Source organism: Tachypleus tridentatus, chromosome 7 (assembly GCF_004210375.1).
Source record: "Tachypleus tridentatus isolate NWPU-2018 chromosome 7, ASM421037v1, whole genome shotgun sequence".
Lineage (NCBI taxonomy): Eukaryota > Metazoa > Arthropoda > Merostomata > Xiphosura > Limulidae > Tachypleus > Tachypleus tridentatus.
The window spans coordinates 71,853,178-71,872,436 of record NC_134831.1 but is presented as its reverse complement, the minus strand read 5'-3'; the positions used below and the strand labels follow the sequence as shown (position 1 = coordinate 71,872,436).

Sequence of the window (19,259 nt, the reverse complement as noted above, 5' to 3'; positions counted from 1 at the left end):
ACATCTCAAGTATGTCTAAAAATTTTATTTCTTGCTAATACTAATTTAATTATATACTATTGGTCTGCAAATTACCTGACTTACTGCCTTTTATAATGCATAAGTTCAATATTCATGGTTTTGAATCCAACAATTTCAAAGACCACTGATTTTAGAGTATATCAGAAATATATTTATTTAATAACTTGTACTATTTCATTATTTATTAATCCGCTTCATGTATTTCTATTAATTAAAGGGCAGACATTTCATTTACTGGCTGTTCCTCATATTAAATAACTTCTACCACAAGAATTGCTAAAAAATGTAAAAAGAATTACAATTAATGATACTTAGTAATAGAAAAGCTTTTATGACTACCTTGCCATAAGTCATCGTTTAGGTATCCTCATTGGTAGCTACATGAAACACAAGAAGAAACAGCAGTGTTTAAAAATACTGTAGAACTCTGTGGTTTCAATAACAAATGAATAAAAATCCTGTTATGCCACACACATTGTGAAATATTCATCTAATGAAAGATATATCATCAGGTAACAACAGCTAATTGTGCCCCTCTGAGGTAGAAAATAGCACTACACAGTTAGCCTCAAAATGTGCAAGTCTACCCTAAACTTTTCTTTTCCCTTGAAACTTTCAACCTTTGAAGCTATGAACTAAACTTTTGAAGTGATGGGCTGCTTTTCAAAATTGCCAGTTTAATCAAATGTCAGATTTCTCTTATTTTATGTTTTGCCTTACATGGATAGAAAGGCCAAAGGTATAAATAGCCTATCTATATGTTTGTAAAAAAACACATCTCACCAAAGCATGAAGACAAGCTGGCAAGTAGGATGCTAAACTAGTGATTGCAGTTACATAGCACATGGCAAAGACAGTTTGAAAATGCTGGATACAAAGAGTAGATTCATATGATTCTGTGTATAAACCCTAGACAGAACAATTTAGGTTGAGCTATCTGCTAGTTTTTTTTTTAGCTTAATTGAAAATATACTGGCTTTATCAACACTGTGTTTAATACCCAACACTGAGGCTTATCCCAAACCTCTTTTATCAATAAGATTTGAAAATAGATTCACAGTACTTTAAAAAGAGTTATTCTAATCTTTATTTTCTGTAACAAATTTAACAATGGATTATATAATTCTACATTCTAGTCTTATCACAACTGTTCACAATAAATACCAAAGAACTGATTTTATAGATGACAATTTAATTGGGAAACTAAAGAAAACTAAGATTATAGAACTTTAGAAAGATACCTAGTTTTAGCATAGAAAGAATTTATATGCATTACATAAATTTTATGTAAATATTTATGCCAAAAATTTTACTGCACATTATAAACTGTTAAAATACACAAAATCTTCAAGTTAAAATTTATAAATATTTCCACAGCAGAAGCACCTTTAAAAACTTTACTTTTCTCTCTGAATGACACTGAGAACACAGAATAAGTTTATGAAGAATAATAATGTAAACCAGTAAAGGCCCAATTAGTATCTTTATTGCAACAGTAATTCTCTGAATGTGATGTTTCTAAAATAAAACAAAATAATTCTAATCACATACACCAAAATCTGTAGGTACATTTGTCATAGGCCTAACATTAAGCTTTTATGAATTACAGGCTGTATTTAAGAGAATACCATATGTTGTACAAGTTTTTTGCTTTCAGTTAAGGCTAACCTTCACTGTACTTAAAACTATTAACAAATAAATTTGTTATTTTATGAGGTAATGTTAAACCTTTTTGGAAATTTGATCAGTTTTAGCATGATGTTGTACAAAATATCTACTAATGTATATTTACATCTGCTGAAATGAAATGCTGATACATGCATTTTTACACAATAAGGTGAGTGTACACTTGTACGAGAAACAAAAACTGAGTATTATTATAATAGATTGAAGGCTGTATGGCAGTTTTAGACACAAAAATATCTGCCTCAAATAACCAGTAAAAATGTAAAAGTCCCTAAAATGTAAAAATAGTTAAAAACTAAACAATGTATAAAAGTAAGATAAATTACTCAAATAGAATTAAAAAGGCCAATGGTTCGTAAAAATTCAAAAACACAATTAAGTTTGACAGTGTCAATCATTGATGACACTGCCCAACTTCAGAGATAAGATACATCTAATATGATGCCACCTCTCACAGATGTAATGACAGTGTAGTAAAACATGGACAACTGTAACTTCAGTAACACAAAGGCCATACAATGATGGGTCAGTACCAGATAAAAGAAAACAATGAGTTAAAAACTGAGATCAATGTATAACCTAACCAGGACAATTTCCTCCTTCTGATCATTATGAAAACAAGATGGCTAAACAGCAACAGAAGGTTTAATCTGGAAAAGCTTGTTATCATTTTGTTTACACCAAGTCACCTGTCTTGAACACAGAACTGTAGTTCATATATGGGAGAGGCATGTCTGTGACAGCACCAGAGCAGAAGGACTTAGTTGTGGTATCAGCATGCTCATTTCTGCAACTACCAACAAGGCTAAGTGTACATGTATAAAAAAACTGGTTAGAAACAGAAGATAAGAAAAATGGGCCAGTTATTTTTGAACATTAATGAGAAGAGGGTGAAAACTAAAGTAAAGCAATTTCAAGGCCAGTAGAGAGCTAAGAGAGGCAGTGTACTTCACAGTTTCTACATGGTCCAGGGCAACAGAAATAGCATATAACTCAGCAGAAACTGTAGAGGAGATCCTGTGAGAAATCATCAAGCAACAAATCATCACATAGTCATTTGATTTCAATCCATCCATATAAACAGAAATAGAAGTATGGTTTGAAAGATGTTCGGTAATGAGAAGATGGTACATTCCAGTCTGGAGTATCCACCTTCCTCAGTTGGTTGGTGTTTTATGGTCCAAAGCAACAAGGCTATCTGTGTCAAACAACCAGTAAAAAAATTTGAAGTAAAATGATACAATTTTTATAAAGGAATAATGTTAAAACAAAACAATGTCTAATTTCTGAATTAAAAACTTAGTGTTAAAAAAGGCACAACCCTTAAAAAACTAAAAACATTTGTAAGGTGGACAGTGTCACCATTGCCAATGACAATGTCCAGTGTCAGGGGTAAACCTTGGGACAAAACATTTCTAAAATAGTGCTGTCGTTGAGAGTCATAGTCACGGCATGACAGTAAAATGTGAACTATTGTGACCTGACTGCATCAGTCCCAGACAAAATAAAATGATAAGTAAAAAAAATTGTGATCAATGCATAGTCTAGTTAGGACTTCTTTCCAATCCTTATAGAAACAAAATGGCCAGTCTAATACAGGGTTTTATCTGAAAAAGCTTGTTTTCACATTGTGAGCTTGTTCCTGTGAATACCAACGTGGCCCAATATCCAGAAAAACTGGATAGAAGTAGATGTTATAGAGAAATGGACCAGTTCATTTTCAATATAGGTGAGAGCAGGGTGTGAACCAACGTGCAGCGATTCCAGGGCCAGTAGAGAACTAAGCAAGTCAGTATAAATAGTGCAATTTCAGTACTGCTTAGCTTCTATGTGATCCAGGTGAAGTGAAATGGTGTAAAGTTCAGCAGTGAACAAAGGAACTGTAGAGGGATTCAATCCCCAAACCACAACAAACCATGGCAGAGCCCACACAGCCACCTGATTTTGAACCATCCATATAAATAGGAATGGAAAAATTGTTCGAAAGATGTTCAGTAAATAAAAGACGGTACTTCCAATTGGGAGTATCTGCTTTTCTCAGATGACTTAAAGAAAGGTCACATTTGGGGACTGTAATAAGCCATGGTGGGATGGGCTGACCAGTGGATACTGCAATGTTATCCAAGGACAGACCCAATTCGTCCAATTGGGCCTGGACATGAAGGCCAAAAGGAGCAATGGCAGATCATCTGTTCTGAAAAAGTATGGCCCACTGAGGAAGGAAAACACAACCCAGATGGGATGCTTTCATAAGAAACAAAGTTTCAAAGCATATAGTAAAGACAGTTGCAAATGGTGAAGGTGCAAAGAAGATTTATGAGACTATGTATAAGCTCTGAACTGGGGAAGTGCAGAAAGCCCCAGTGCAGAGCCAAAGTCCTTGATGATGAATGGGGTCCAGCATCTTTAAGGCCGAGGATCTGGCAGAGCCATAGACCAGTGATCCATAGTCGAGTTTCGATCAAATAAGAGCATGATATATCTTTAGCAGAGAACATCAATCCCCTCCACAAGTGGTGGTTGCGAGGACATGGAGGATTTCAGTGCTCTTGTACATTTGACCCATAGCTACTTAATGTGTGGTATAAAGGTCAGCTCGGTCAAAGATAAGCCCCAAAAACTTAGTCTCAGAGACCACAGGCAGCACAACTTCACTGATACGTAGTTCAGGATTAGGGTGAATACCCAGTTGGTGGCAAAAGTGCATGCAAACAGTTTTAGAGAGAGAGAAATGAAAGCCGTCTGCCATGGTCCACTTCAGTACAAGATTGAGGGCAGTTTGTAGCTGCCGCTCAATACACCTCATGTTCGACGAGATGTCTGACATGAGATGTGAAAATCGTCAACATCGAGCCCGTTTGCAACAGTGAAAGGGAGTTGTTCAGTTATGGCATTAATCTTTATACTGAAAAGTGTGACACTCAGAACACAGCCCTGAGGGACTCCAACTTCCTGAAAAAAGAACGGGAAAGTGTTGAACCCACATGAACTTGAAATCTCCTGTTCATTAAAAATTTTTAATAAAAATGGGCAAATGGCCATGTAACTCATATATATGGAGGTCTTGCAAAATTCCATACCTCCATGTTGTGTCATAAGCCTTCTCAATGTCAAAGAATATTCATACAAGATGTTGTCGTTTGAGAAAGGCTTCTCTGATTGACGTTTCAAGTCGGATCAGGTGGTCCAAGGTGAAGTGCTGTTGTTAGAATCCCCACTGGGTGGGTGAGAGGAGGTTATTTGATTCGAGAAACCAAACAAGACGAGCATTAACCATTCTCTTTGAGGTCTTACAGAGACAACTCTTCAAAGCAATTGGATGGTAATTTGAAGGAATCTTGGGATCTTTTTCTCACACTTGAAGAAAGATAAGATAATAGCCTGGTACCAGGCATTAGGAAAAACATTCTCCTGCCAGATCCAATTAAAAGTAATTAGAAGAATATCAAGAGAAGCAGGAGAGAGATAGCACAGCATGTCATAGTGTATATCATCTGGTCCACCCGATATACTACCAGACTGATGAAGGACCAGTTTCATTTCCACCAGTGTAAAGGGATGATTATAGTCATAGGGACAATCAGCTTGAAAGGAAAAAGGTGATCGCTCTGCCCGACTCTTGATGGCTAAGAAGGATCGAGGAAAAAGCAGAAGTGCCAGATACCTGGCAAAAGCTTTTACCCAGAGTATTGGCGATGCTCCAAATATCAATTACTCCTTGGCTATCAGAGAGAAAGACCGAGAGGGGGACAGAATTGTACTGCCCACTGACCTTTCAAATCTTATCCCATATGACTTTGGAACTGATGATAGAAGATATGCCAGTTGTGAACTTAATCCAAGATTCCTTCTGACTTTGACGTCTTACCCACTTAGCACGTGCACAGGCCCGTTGGAAAGTGATGAGGTTTGAAAGTGTGGGATATCTACGGAAAGTATCCCAGGCCTGTTTTGAGTCTTCCATGCCATGTGGTAAGCAGGATTCCACCATGAATGAGGATATAGTGGAAAACATGTCAAGATTTTAGGAATACTTTGAGCAGCTGCTTGTATAATACAGTCAGTTACTGCTACCATACAGTCATCTATTGATGGCTTACAGACAATGACATGATCAAGTTCTGCAAGAGCAGTGAAAGAGGGACAGTTTGCCTGATCCCACTTCCACCAGGGCATGCAGGAAGGGTGGCATCGACCATGGCTAGTCTTTCTCAAGATTATAGGAAAATGATTACTGCCTCGTGGATTATTGCCAATCCTCCATGAAAAATGGGAGAATAATGAGCGGGAGCAAATTGGGAGATCAATCACAGTACAGGACTCACTAGATGCATGGAAATAAGTAGAAGAACCAGTATCAAAAAGAGAAAGGTTGTGATCAAAGAGCATATGCTCTACAGAGCAACCCCTCCTATCAATATCAGCACTTCCCCAGAGTGGATGACGTCCATTAAAGTCCCCCAGGATTAGAAAGGGAGACGGCAACTGTTCAACAAGAGCATCAAGGTCTGATTGATCTTATGTTCCTCCAGGCAACAGGTAGAGAGAACAAACAGTGATGGTATGACCCAAGGAAACACGGATGTGTATGGCCTCCAAGGGTGTGTCGAGTGGCAAAGACGCACTCCTCAAAGACAAGGTGGGCACATGTTGACAAATCAACAGTGCAACCCCTCCATGTGCTCGTCCATCACACAGCCTGTCATTTCTGTACAAAGAAAACTGCCAAAAGGTAACTGTATCGGCAGGTTTCAAAAATGCTTCCTGTAAGGAAAGACATACAGGATGGTAGGAAGCAATCAGTGTTTTTATGCCATCCAGATTCGAACATAAACCTCAACAGTTCCATTGTATCAGGGTGGTCATTTTTATTCATGTGTAGATGAATTGGGTGGAGAACCCTTCTATATTAGACCATGTCTTTTTTGCCTTACTGTCCTTATTCAAGGAAGGTCTATAGACCTCCATGGATCCTGTCCTGGGTCGATTGGGTAGGACTTTGCTGTTGAAATGGGATTCTAGTGACTGAGAATGTGAATGATTGTTTTGCATCTTGGGGTGGAAGAAGATATATCCAAGAAAATGCCTGTACCTTGAACCAAAGAATGTAGACTTTGGGGTTTGTTGGAATGTATGTAAGGGACAGAGACGAGTGTTGAAGTTGAATCATCAACTTTTTTAACCATGGAGGTTAAAAGACTTTCCATTTGCTTGGAGAACAATTCTTTTGGAGGCACAAAGAAATTTGTCTGCACTCCCACTGTAGTTGTGTAACAAAGTGCAGCAGCATACACCTGAGATGAGGTGGTGGACAGCGATTTTCGAACCTCAGGATAAGTGATGTTAAGAATTGTTTTCAAATGCTGCACCTCTTTTCTTTCAACCATTTAAGGCAAGAATGAAAATAGGATGGATAAGAGCCATTGTAACTGATGCAATGAGAGTCCATTTCACACTCATAGGCATCATGGTCCTTGCCACCACAACGAGCACACGTCAAGGAACCATGATATGATGACTTTGAGTGACAGAACTGCTTATGCTGGAAACATTGGAGAGGGTTTGGAATGTATGGCTGTACTCTGCAATTAAGATAACCTGCCTTGATGGTGAAAGGTGGATGTGGTGATGCAAATGTGAGAATAAAAACATTGGTCGGCATCATAATTCCATCTTTATGAGTGGATAAACGCTTCAGGTGGACACCCCAAGACTGCCTGTCTACAGAAATTCAAGGTGAAAGTAGTGTGTGTCAGGGTTGGACCCCTCAACCACCGGGATCATTTCCTCCCTTTCATGGGTTGCCACACATGGCAAACACGTGGGTGGATGTTTAGATCCAAGAGGAGGTAAACTGAAAGAACAGAACCTTACTTTGGAGGTCCCCTCACCATGTACAGGAATCCACACAGAGGGTATCCTGAAGAATTGGAGAGAAGTAGATGTTAAAGAGAAATGGGCCAGTTGGTTTTGAATATCAGCAAGAACAGAGTGAGAACTAATATGATTTCAGGGTCAATAGAAAACTAAGCAAGTCAGTATAAATAGTACATTTCAAGTACTGCTTAGCTTCTATGTGATCCAGGGCAAGAGAAATGGCATACAGTTTGGCAGTGAATATAGAAACTGTAAAGGGGATTCTGTGTACAACCAGTGAACCACAACAAACCATGGCAGAGCCCACAGGGTCACCTGATTTTGAACCATCCATATATTTGGGAATGGAATATGATTCAAAATATGTTCACAGATTGCCACGCACAGCAAACATGTGGGTGGATGTTTAGATCCCAGAGGAGGTAAACTGAAATAAAAGAACCTGCTCTGGGAGGTCTCCTCACCACGTACAGGAATTCACATGGAGGGGGGCCTTCCTTAGATGACTAAAAAAGGTCACAAGTAGGAATGTTAATGAGCCATGGTAGGATGAGCTGACCAGTGGTAACAACAATGCCATCTAATAACAGATCCTATTCAACCAGATGCAGCTAGATACAAAGGAAGAATGACAGACTGTCTGTCCCAAAAGAGAAAAGCAAATACAACCACAGGTGAGGTGTTTTGGTGAGGATTGAAGTTTAAAAGCATACTTCACAGAAAGTTGTAAACAGCAGAGGTTTGTGGGACTCAGTGTACAAACTCTAGACTGGAGAAGTGTTGAGAGCACCAGATGATAAATGGGCCTGGTATCTTCAAGGCCAAAAAGACCTATAAGTCCAGTTTGGATTAAATGAAAACAGAAAATGAATCTATTCCCCAAGACATAGAAGATAGGACACAGAAAAGGTTCGCTGCCCTATTATATTTGACATATAACTGTTTTATGTAAAGAATGAAAGCAAGCCTACGGTCAAAGATATGTTTCAAGAACTTTGCCTGAGGAACCGCTTAAAGAACAATATCATTGAGATGATGTTTGAGATAGCAGTGTATGTCTTGTTGGTGGCAAAAATGAACATAAATGATTTTGGAAAAAGAAAAGGTTAAAACTGTTTGTTGTGGTCCACTTCAATGGATGATTGAGGGCAGTCACAAGCTGCTGCTCAATAAACTTGTATTCAATGATGGGTACGTGATGTGGAAGTCATCAACAGAGCCCATTTGCAACAGTGGGTGGAAGTTGTGTAGTGACAGCATTAATCTTGATATTGAAAAGTATGACATTCAAGACAGACCTGAGGGATTCCAAGTTTCCATGTAAAAGAATGGGAAAGATTTGAACTCATGTCCTGGAGAAAGTTCTGAATAAAAATGGATAAATGGCAATGCAACTGATATGAAATGTCATATCAAAAATGTCACACCTCCATATTGTGTCAGAAACAAGATGTTCAATCTGAGTATGGTTTCCCTGATCATCATTTAAGTCAAATCAGGTGGTCCATGGTTGGGTAAAATAGAGAAAAGAAGAGAAATTAGAGCTATATGAGCTCAAAGCTCTTAGGGTTGATTATTTTGTACTAAAAAGTATTTTCTACATGGTTTCTCATTTTATGATACTGAAAGAATTGTTTTGAATTTTTACAAGAAAAAATTAATTTGATAGCGATAATGTTTCACGTACAAACCAAAGGAATAAGATCACATGGTCAAGCTACAATTATATAATGTTTTAGGGTCATTATTGAGGTTGAGCAGCAAGAGACTGGTTCATCACAGAAGGTAAACAGTTAATAACACTTTTTAAAACAAACATGATCAAGGGATATGAAACTAGAAAGTGCCTTATGGCACTTTATCAAGATCCCTGTGATACAGTTTCATAGTTTGTGAATTGAAAGCATAAACTTCTGTTAAAACAAGAGCACCAACATGATGAATCAGAGCAGACAGGTGGAAAAACAAGGTAAATTAAAAACATTTTTCTATAGTACAATAATGAAAAGAGTATGGCTTTTCATGTACTATCTTAGCTGTAGTTTCAAGAACTGAACACTAATAATTAAAAAAAAAAAAACATACTGTGGCTATATTCAAGCTTACTAATAGAACAAATGTCAAGAGTAATCTGACAAATAATAGACATTAAGCAACCAAGTCTCATAATTAGATATCAAAACCATCTCTGTTTTTAGTTTCACTTTTTATTTATTTTAATATTACCCGTATGACTGGCAGACTGTTTGTGGAACTGCATCATGAGCATCAGTTTGGACAATAAAGTATAGATGGTCTTACCTAATGGGCAAACTGAGCAATTGCCTGGGGCCCCACAAATGGTTTGTTTTAGAATTGTGCACAAAGCTACAAAATGGGCTGTCTGTGCTCTGTCCACCATGAGTATTGAAACCTGGTTTCTAGCAGTGCCCTCAATGCTATGGCTTTTAATCTACAATTTTCTTATCATTCTGGAGCCCCAGGCAGAATTCTGTAGATGGGGCCCCATAATGATTAAGAATACCCTTTATTAAAAGTGTATATTCTGGAAAAAGCACACTTTACATGAAATTTTATCATCTTGGTTTCAGCACCTGAATGCTCTTTAGAGAGACTGTTCTAATGTTCCACATATGGGATATACAAATACATTCACGTACTTAAACTGTTACTTAATACATTTATGACTTCTTTTTGGCATAATGATTAAAATTCCAAAGGCTTCTGATGTCACTTTTTTCTAAACTTATAAACCAAGGAGGGAACCCTCTTTCTCTTTTCTCTGTTGACTTTCTTTCCCACTACATCTTGAAACGCAAACTGCTTGAAGTATGCATTAAGTTATTAAGTGAGCACTTGTTTTCCTAAATCCAAGTTTTAATCTCCATAAAGAGTAAAAAAAAACAACTCTTAATTTAAATTCACATTCTGAAAAAAAAAAATCTGTACAGATATAAAGAACACAATACGAATATTCTTACTTTCTCAGTATTTTTCTATTACCATCAGAAACATAAACACACTAAATGGAGATTCAAGCATCATTGAATAATTGCTTTTTAATCATTCATAAAAATTTCTAGTAAAATTTTCTTCACATTAACAGAACAAACTATAGTCTCTTTTCAATATAATTATAATTTATGAAATTAGCTAAAGGTTTTATTGATAATTACAATTAAGTTTTTGTCTTTTAAAAAATCACCAAAGCTATTTTCATAAAATTTAACTCCTTTCTAAACTTTTGTAACTTAAGGACAACTTCACACTTCTTAACAGTGGCATGATAATTAAACAGAATAATTGGAGATTCATAGTTTGAGTCAAATGAAAGAGCATTTGATTATGATTTTTCCATTATTAACTATTAGTGATTACAATATATTTTTCAAGACATGTTTTTATATTTTCTTACATCCTTGTTTCTCATTGTCTTCACAAGGAAAAAGAATGTTTATCTAGTAATTTAAATGTAACTAAAACTGGTATTTCCATTGGTTAACGTTCAGCAAACTCCACCAAACTGAGCTTTTCTCAGATCATTATAAGCTGGTTCTTGAATATATATATACACACACACACTTCTTAAAAATACTCCAGTCTGATTTTGCATTATCTCTAAGATCTACATCTTCTCCTGTGTTGTCTCTATTTTAAAAGTATTGTCTCGGTATATCAACCATTTTCTAACTGGATATGTACTGTCCAAGATCTGAGCCAATCATTCTGTGATGGATATTAACTTTAATACAACAGTAAGGTCTTTGTCTCCAACAAGGTCACAATCGTACATTTATTTGATATTCATTTACTTTATCAATTAGTTGGCTCCTGGCTTATATACTATCAGTTGTAGAATACCTTTTCTTATTCCACTTTATTTTCTAGATTGGTTTGAATCTGTTGTTGACTTGTCTCATGAGAAAAATAAGCATCACTGCTGTTTGTTTGTTTGTTTTGAATTTTGCACAAAGCTACATGAGGGCTATCTGTGCTAGCCATCCCTAATTTAGCAGTGTAAGACTAGAGAGAAGGCATCTATTCATCACCACCAACCACCAACTCTTGGGCTACTCTTTCACCAATGAATAGTGAGATTGACTGTCACATTATAATGCTCCCATGGCTGAAAGGGTAAGCATATTTGGTGCAATGGGGATTCGATCCTTCGACCCTCAGATTACGAGTCGAATGCCTTAACTCACCTGGCCATGCTGGGCCATTTGAAACAAGGGTAACTGGCTTTCAAAATGAACCCAAAACAATCAGCACTGACCTTTGAAACATACTCAAAACAATCATTACTGACTTTCAAAACTGTTCTTTTATAGCTTATCCTCAAAATGGTAGTTTGCTTGTCGTAATTAGAATACAGAATGTATCATGTGTTTTGTTTTTTTTCTTATAGCAAAGCCACATCGGGCCATCTGCTCAGCCCACCGAGGGGAATCAAACCCCTGATTTTAGCGTTGTAAATCCAGAGACATACCGCCATACTAGCGAGGGGCCAGAATGTATCAAGTGGGCAGATCAGTTCATGTTCGTGAATGTGATTTTAACTGAAGTGGGAACAGGATGAATCTAACATTGTGATGATGCTTCAACTACTCTAACTCAATCAACCACCAAAAATATTTCTAGTCATTTTACTGAATGCTGAAGTCAGCTATCAAAAACCCAAATAAGAAGCCCTAGAATGAAACAAGTGTATGACTAAAAAATTAGTGACTTTTTAACAAAATTAACCTAATTCCACTCATTTTAAGTGGACATGGCAAAATTGTTTGAATCCAAATTATTCACAAGTTTAGCCAGTAGAACTATTGTTAAAAGTTTGTAAATGTGTGGTTGTTAGCATATGGACATGTAGGTTTTTACAACTTTCTTGTCTCCTTTTTAACACAAGATCGTCACTGTTGTTTCTTTCCACATGAATGGTATCCACTATTCCTGCAATATTCTTTGGGTTGTGAGCCTGGCAATCATTTTTTATATTCCTTGTCTCAATATGTTACTTGCAGTTTCATCCAATCTTGAGGCCTTCCTTGTTATTCATTTGCTTTAGAGTACTTTCTATTTCGGTGTTGAAATGTCTGGTATTTCTTCATTTTCCAATCTCACATCTTTATGATTTTTTGCTTTATTAAGCTGTACAATAGCTGATTAAAGGTGACACACATGGGTAAGATCTCTATCCTGTCATCTGTTGATCTTCAATTTTTATCCTTCAGACTGTTTATGCAGATTTTGTTTTTGTAGTTTTTGTTTTTTTATGCTAAGTTAATACAAAGGAAATTCAATGAATCATTTTCTCTGCCATTTCATGTCTCGTTGAAGATTCAAGGTAATTCATTCTCTTTTCTGCTCCACCCCAATTTTTTATATGGAAATCTCCCATCATTACCATACATTTGCCATTGTTTTCCACTACTGTCTTTTGTACATCTTTATAAGATTCTCCTACTGCTTACCAACCATTGTTTTTATTAGTGCATATACTTTAATCATATCATTTTATTTCCTTTTGCTGTTGAATGTCCTCTGCAATAACTCCTACTTCATGACTTCTTTCATTTAATCTGTGAATTTTCCATGTATAAATAAGCCTCTTCTTTTTTGCATCTTTTTCCTTTTCTGCCTTTCCTTGTAGTACAACCAGTTCAAGGGTACCTTCAGTCATAATTTTAGTTCCTGCCTGTCCTGTAATACCACAGCAGAAGTCTTCCAGTCCTTCTAACAATGATTGCAACTGACAGGTTCTCAAGATCTATATTGTAAAAACAACACTGATCATTGTCATCTTTCCTTTATTGTTGTTTTCACCAGACGACTTGGGTGGTTTCCTCAAGGATTGGAGTTCAGTATTAACCCTATCTCCTAGAAACCCATTGAATGAATACTATCTTCTTCAATGTTGGTCTCTCACTTAAGGGTATTCTCCTTACATTGATACACTGGCTAGATATATTAGCAGTAGACTTTGCTATTAAGATAATCTCTCCCTTAGTTTCAAATCTCAAGATTATACCCTAGAAATTTTGGGAAAGAAGCTGATGCCATTAGTTAAGATACCTTAAAAAGGTACTCATTTAACCCTGGTAGTATTTCTACTGTCATTGTTCACCTACCTGCCTCAAGAATGCTCTTCCAACTCAAAGCTGAGGGTGCCTGTTAATTTACTGTTACTAAAAACCTGTTAACAGTCTTGGGTAAGACTAGAACTGGTGTTAACAAGACTCAATCAAAATAACCGATTACCTAAGAGTTGTAAAAAAACAATCTAAATTAGAAATTATAACATGTAATTAGTGTTACAAATCATTGTTTCCTACTATACTAACTATCCATGTAATAGAAATATTGATATTATTATCTCTTCTATTATTAATTAATATAAGATTGTTCAGATGAATTGGTCAGTGTCATGACCAACTAATCAAAATTAGTGTTTGTTTCCATTTAATGATATTTTTGTTTATTCAAATTATCCAAGTCAAATAAATATAAACTAGTTCTATTTAATCAGTTAATAAGCCTACCAATTACTCAATTATGAAATTCCACAAATTACCCATCTCTTATGTAGTACTGTTTATTATCACATGGTAATAGAATGAGCTTGACTGACTCGAATTATTATTAACGTTACATGACTGCAGTTGGACCCGACCAACTGATGAATTTTAACGTACAACTATGCGAGAGGATGAAACTGTCTAGTAAATCTTTGAATGTTCTGTCATCTGCCCATCAGTATTGATAGTAGTTTATAGTCCAGAGGTGGACTTCAATAGCTTAACTTTATCTTTTCATCAGTGCAACAAACCAGGAGCAACTTGAAATATTAAATGCCCAAATGAGGTTACCTCTAGTTCTGTACTACAGAAAAAGTTCAAATATTTTAATTCTTTTTATTCCATGTAGAAAAAAAATAACCAGGTATCTGAAAAGTCTGAAACCATAGGAGACTTGGAGTTTTTCTTAATTTCAGATATGTAACTTATTATGGTGTTGTCAAAGTATGGAATGTGCAAGTTAATCAAAACTTTTCTTAAATAACAAAGACATTGGAACACACTATATAAAATTTGTGGAAGTGTTCATGGTTTCAGACTTTTCACACAACTTGTAGTGTAATTTCTAAACTTTTCATATGCTCTTAAGAACTCATTATTTGGTTCAACTTGGATACTTGTATATTTATCTTTTCCCTCATCTAAACACAAAAAATCCAAATATTAAAGATAGGTCTAAGATTATAATGCTTGCACTGTTGACCTTCATAGCATTTCTCACTCTAGAGTAAATCTTCCTGACAGAAAGAATGTTATTTATATTTTATTTAAAAACTTTCACTACAAAATGCTTTCATAGCTCTGACAGGAAAATCTTTTACAGATAAAAAGTAAAAGACAATATAAAAATAATAAAAGTAAACTTGTAATTTATAAATGTTAGAACAGTGTCAATTAGTAATGCTCATCCACTCTTGAAACATTTTTTTTTCATAAACAAATATTAAATTCAAACAATGAACACCAGTTTAAAGGCTCACGAAATAATGGATAAAGCAAATCATTTATGTTGAATGTCATAAAGACCTTAAATTTAGAGCTATATTTTAGCTGAATAGAAATATAATTGTTAGCTTTGCGAGCTTAACCTTAAGTCAATTTTTTGGAAGTATATAGACTGAGACAGCCAAGATTTCAGAATCAAATTCTGAAACCCTTTATATGTTGTCCTTTATTATAAGTGTATTGTACAAAATTTAAACTGAGTTCATCACACAACTTTTTCATTATTTTATAAAACAGACTATTGTTACATAATAAAACAAATATTCATTATGGTTTCAAAGCTCAAAGTCAGAAATGACATAGCACTGAACTTCTGAAACATACTATTTGTGATAAGCATGAGATTCGAGTTTTTCTTTTGTTTTTGTCACAATCTTTACTTGTCTATTACACTCACAGACCTAAAATTAGTGTTTATGTGTGTAAAAATAACATCCCAGCTAGAGACGAAACGAATGCTAGTTCTGAACTAAAGGCCTCCTAGACAGTGACCTGTGGGAGACAAATATCTGAAACGCTTTATATGCACATCCCTGATTTGAAATAATCAATGGGCAAACCAAGAAGAATATAAAAATAAAAAAAACGAGTTAGAAATTTCATCACGATTTTTTTATTACACACACACACACGCACATACACAAATATTTTGTAGGGGCTTGACTTTTCCTTTGAGAGTTCTTAAAAAAGGTTGTACATTGTTAGATATGACTTATATCATATGTAAATTTGAAAGTTTACAAACTTTCTATAAATCATTTCATAAATAACGGTGATTTCAAATTTCAGAAAAAAATATTATTTGTAAGTCTTATGCCATTTTACTTATTAAATTAATTATTAATTTTAAAAATGAAATGCTTACACATTCGACTCGTGCTCAAGGAAGAGCTTGTCGTTGCTCCCATCTTGTCTTCCACAATCAAATAAAATTATTTAGCGCTAAAAGCTCTTTCATAATATTAGGTTTGAGAACTTGTCTATTAAGTTAGAATTATTGATTGAAACATAAAGTTTCATACTATTACTACTACAACTACGAACTGTAGCACAGCGATACCTTTCAACAAAAATTCCGAGCCACGACTACTACTCAGAGTGTTTACCGCTAGAGGCCACTGTGCCTTATGTTAAATACCGTTTCATTTTTATTTATTGAAAAACGTATACAACTTCCAAGACTTGATTGGTTTTTGAATCTTAATTAAAGAAAATCATCATTACAATTACTACAACACACAGTGACATATTGTTAGTATGTCCAACTTGTAATCCAAAATAACTACTTTTTAAACTGGTAAATTTATATAAATAAATGTTGCAAACTTTTCTTAAAAAGAGAGGAAGAAATTGTAAGTATTCTAAGACAGTAAACCAAACATTAATCTATAATAATAAAAGAGCATATCTCTCTGTGTATGTGATCGCCACAGCTTCAAAACGGAGAGCATAGACATGAACCGTTGCACACATACTAAGGGAATTCAGAAGTTGTACACCTGGGTATTATTTGTTTGATTTAACCCAAAATATTTTGGCCAATTTTTTGCCCTATAGTTTTGCACTATAGCCTTCCAGTCTCATAATTCTGCTAATTGAAGGTCTATAGAAAAGTATCGTATTTTTTTCTAATTCCCACTTACTGAATAAACAATATATAAAAGTTTCCTGACAAATACTATTGCAAAAGAACAAAATAGTAAAACATTTGCCAAAATTAGCACAAAAGTGGGTAAAGATGGAAATCTTTTTATCAAAAATGAACAAAATTCCATATGGAACGGGACCAAACATTTCTCAGCCAGTCAAACACAACACCAGAGAAACAAAGGCATCGGGACCTCTCAAATACTAGAAATGGTTAAAATAAATCAAGTTCAGGAAATGGCAGCAAACAATGTAGTTTAAAAATTTTGGCACATGAAAAGATAATAGAACCGAAAGATTTAATATTTCTCGCATTTAAACAGTCCGAGCACCAGATACGAAAACAATCAACACTGTCTCTCCTGAGACACTGCATGGACAATCAATTTACAAAGCACTGTGATAAAGTGTTATAGAAATATCTGATATAAATATATCTTAATTTCAGTGAATATGTTTGATCTGTATGAGTATAATAATATCATCTGTTGTCTGTTGAATCTCCATGTAACTATTTAACAGAGTGTAGTTAAAATCTTCATCAAAATTGGTATGGAGGTTTATTAAGTCCAGGCTGGGTAAAATGCAAATTTTCATCTTTATATTTTCCGTTTTGTGATTTTTCTAGGCGTTATCGCGTTTTCTTTTAACTACTACCTCATTTCCTGTGGGTCACCCGCTGGTACAGCAATGAGTATACGGATTTACAACGCTAAAATCAGAGGTTCGATTCCCCTCGGTGGACTCAGCAGATAGTCCGATGTGGCTTTGCTCTAAGAAAACACATACACATACACCTCCTATGAATGGATCTTCACCGAATTTAGTATGGGTGTTCATTGGATTCATAAAATATAAACGAAAATTTTCAGTTTTGTATTTTGTGGAGACACACGTAAATTGCGGTGTCATATTTTGTGTTTTGCAGTTTCTTCGTTTTTTACAATTACATATAAGGAAAACAACTTTTCATGTCCCAATATCACCTTTCATTAATCATGAATTTACATAACTTCCATTTAGGGAAGGAGTACTTTAGTTAGTTATACTCGTATAATAAAATTGATGCCTTCTATAGGTTTATGAGGAAAACAAAATCTTTGAAAGTACTTTTTGTCGTATCTCATATATAGAATAGGTTCAAAATACACAGAAAAACAAAGTTTGTTTGTTTTTGAATTTTACAAAGCTACTCGAGGGCTATCTGTGCTAACCTTCCCTAATTTAGCAGTGTAAGACTAGAGGGAAGGCAGCTAGTCATCACCACCCACCGCCAACTCTTGGGCTACTCTTTTACCAACGAATAGTGGGATTGACCGTAACACCCCCGTGGCTGGGAGGGCGAGCATGTTTGGTGCGACGAGGATGCAAACCCGCGACCCTCAGATTACGAGTCGCACGCCTTACGCGCTTGGCCATGCCAATACATTAAAGACCTAACTCTTTATTATTTGTATGTTTCCAGATTTTTAAAACATTTCTAGCATTAGATGCTGTTCGTTAGATTTAACAAACTGATAGGTGTTCGGTAAACATCAGTTAAAGATAATATTTTGATCTTTTATTCGTATTTATTGAGAGACTTTAAAAGGATGAAATAAGTTTGACATAGAGATATGAAATTAGAGTGATGAACATGAAAACAATGTTTGGGAAAGTAACTAACTTGATAAAATGTTTCTTTTTATGGATTAGACAGGTTGTCATAATCTAACAGAGATCAAGGAAAGACATCAAACAGAGTAAGAGTGTGTTGTACGATCAGTCAGTACAAGACATCAAACAGAGTAAGAGTGTGTTGTACGATCAGTCAGTACAAGACATCAAACAGAATCAGAGTGTGTTGTACGATCAGTCAGTACAAGACATCAAACAGAGTAAGAGTGTGATGTAGGATCAGTCAGTACAAGACATCAAACAGAGTCAGAGTGTGTTGTACGATCAGTCAGTACAAGACATCAAACAGAGTAAGAGTGTGTTGTACGATCAGTCAGTACAAGACGTTAAACAGAGTAAGAGTGTGTTGTACGATCAGTCAGCACAAGACATTAAACAGAGTAAGAGTGGCTGTAGGATCATGAAGAGACATTAAACAGAGTAAGAGTGGCTGTAGGATCATGAAGAGACATTAAACAGAGTAAGAGTGGCTGTAGGATCATGAAGAGACACTAAACAGAGTAAGAGTGGCTGTAGGATCATGAAGAGACATTAAACAGAGTAAGAGTGGCTGTAGGATCATGAAGAGACATTAAACAGACTCGTCACAGTATACGAAGCAACGTGTTTTGCACAAAGAGTAAAATGGAAGATAACAAACATCACTTAAGGGATTTTCGTTATTTTGTTTAAACACAAAGCAACATGATGTATCATATGTTCTTTGTCCACTGTTAGGATCAAACCTCAAGTTTTAGCATTATAAGTCTTCAAGTTTACCATTGGGCTACT

The 19,259-nt window shown here is 35.5% G+C and overlaps 1 protein-coding gene across 5 annotated transcripts in view; it reads right to left on the bottom strand.

The window, feature by feature from the left end:
• neur (E3 ubiquitin-protein ligase neur) overlaps positions 1–16,269 on the bottom strand; it is a 57,286-nt gene extending 41,017 nt beyond the window's left edge. For all 5 annotated transcript variants that reach the window (XR_013030933.1, XM_076512406.1, XM_076512408.1 and 2 more), the window contains exon 1: positions 16,030–16,269. Coding sequence is in view for 4 of the 5 variants with exons in the window: in XM_076512406.1 (XP_076368521.1) it covers positions 16,030–16,072 (43 nt within the window). In the remaining variant the exon portion in view is untranslated. The remainder of the gene's footprint in view (positions 1–16,029) is intronic.
• Positions 16,270–19,259: the final 2,990 nt, after the last annotated feature.